Below are 1775 nucleotides of genomic sequence, written 5' to 3'. Positions count from 1 at the left end.
AAAAAAAAAAAAAAAAAAAAAAAAAAAAAAAAAGAAAGAAATAGATAATTCTTACTGTGGGAGGTTGTCCTTTGCCCTGTATGAAGTTTAGCATCCCATGATCCTCAATGGTATCTCTAACAACTGTCTTGAGACATTGTCATATGCCCCCTGAGGGCCCCTACTGGGGTACCACCTAATTAGGATATACGGAAGCCACTTGCCTATAATTCAGTTACTCGAGAGGATGAGACAGGAGTACCATCAGCTCCAAGCCAAGCTGGGCAATAACTAGAGGACTTGCCATTATTTGTATTACATTTAACTCAACATATATATTTATTATTTAAGAATTGCAACATGCTGTTGTGAGTGACCACCACCCAACTCACCAATAGCCATCTGGAGGCGTCCAGCTGCACGTCCTTGCAGAAGAATCCCTTCTGGGCTTGTTGCTTCCATGTGTGTAGGGAGAGTGAAAGTTGCTTCTCCTGAATGAACATGACCTTGGGGAGGGACTAGACTATACAGGCTGGGGAGGAATAAGGCTGAGAAGCTCCATCTATTACTCAATGGGAAGCCTTCACCCCTTCTGCATAAGGGCTTAATGAGTGTGGTGTGTTGTGGGGGAGGAATATTCACACCCTTGTAAAGAAGCCCTTCTTGGTCTAAGAAGCATACCAGCCTCATTGGCTCCCCGAAGTGAATTTGGCAGGACCATTCCTCTGTTTGTTGTTGGAAACCTAGGAGAAGGGGTGGTGTCTTAGGGTTTTACTGATATGAACAGATATCATGACCAAGGTCAACATTTCACTGGAACTGGCTTACAAATTCAGAGGCTCAGTCCATTATCATCATGGCAGCATCCAGGCAGGCATGGTGCAGGAGGAGCTGAGGTCTACATCTTCATCTGAAGGCTGCTAGCAGAATACTGACTTCCAGGCAGCTAGGATTAGGGTATTAAAACCTATTTAATAGGTGACACACCTATTCTAACAAGGCTACACCTCCTAAAAGTGCCATTCCCTGGGACAAACATATATAAATCATCACAGGGGACATTGATTAAGTCTTCCCCTGGGAAGGAGACTTAGCAACTTATAACCTCAATGTATTTTGATCACAGAACCTTGTCTTTTTGTTTTGTTTGTGGTTGTTTTTGCTTTTTGAGACAGGATTTCACTGTGTTGTCCTGGGAGTAGCTTTATAGACCAAGCCAGTCAAAGAGTGCACCACTGCAGCCCACCTGGTCTTTAGAAGAAAAAAGCTGCCTGTCTGGGTGTTTGAGCTTGCAAGTCAAGCACCTCCATGGGAAATCTTTTCTGGACCTCATACCCTGGGCATATGCTGCTACCTGATGGTCAGAATCTAGTGTGTTTGAGCAACAACCATTCCCCAAGGCAGTAAGATCTAAACTCAGAAGCACAAAGGTCAAAGTTTTAACCAAACCTTCCAAACTTAGCCAAAATCGAAGTGCATGTGTCAGCCTCAGCAGACAAGAAGAAAGTAAACCTCAGATCTCATTACAGATGGTTGTGAACTTTGAACTCACAACCTTCAGAAGAGCAGTCAGTGCTCTTAACCACTGAGCCATCTGGAAAGTCCCCTCTTCCATCCTGTCTTAAAAACCCTTCCAACTGAATGTCCCTCTCTTCTACTTCCTGTGCACCTCTCTGTCTTCCTGACTTCCTCTCACTCTCTATAGTTTTTTCCCACGTTCACTCCCTGTCAACTGGTTGCTTGCTCCACCTCTTGACCTATGGTTGACTTTCCTCAATCTTTTTTTTTTTTTTTTT

At 43.8% G+C, this 1775-nt stretch overlaps 1 protein-coding gene across 1 annotated transcript in view; it reads right to left on the bottom strand.

The window, feature by feature from the left end:
- Tp53i3 (tumor protein p53 inducible protein 3) overlaps positions 1-482 on the bottom strand; it is a 9135-nt gene extending 8653 nt beyond the window's left edge. Inside the window, 1 exon segment of the mRNA XM_021179540.2 lies at positions 372-482. Coding sequence (XP_021035199.1) covers positions 372-482 — 111 coding nt within the window.
- Between the last annotated feature and the right edge of the window lie 1293 nt (positions 483-1775).

Source organism: Mus caroli, chromosome 12, assembly GCF_900094665.2.
Source record: "Mus caroli chromosome 12, CAROLI_EIJ_v1.1, whole genome shotgun sequence".
In the NCBI taxonomy this organism is placed as follows: Eukaryota; Metazoa; Chordata; class Mammalia; order Rodentia; family Muridae; genus Mus; species Mus caroli.
This window is presented reverse-complemented; position numbering and strand designations above follow the sequence as displayed.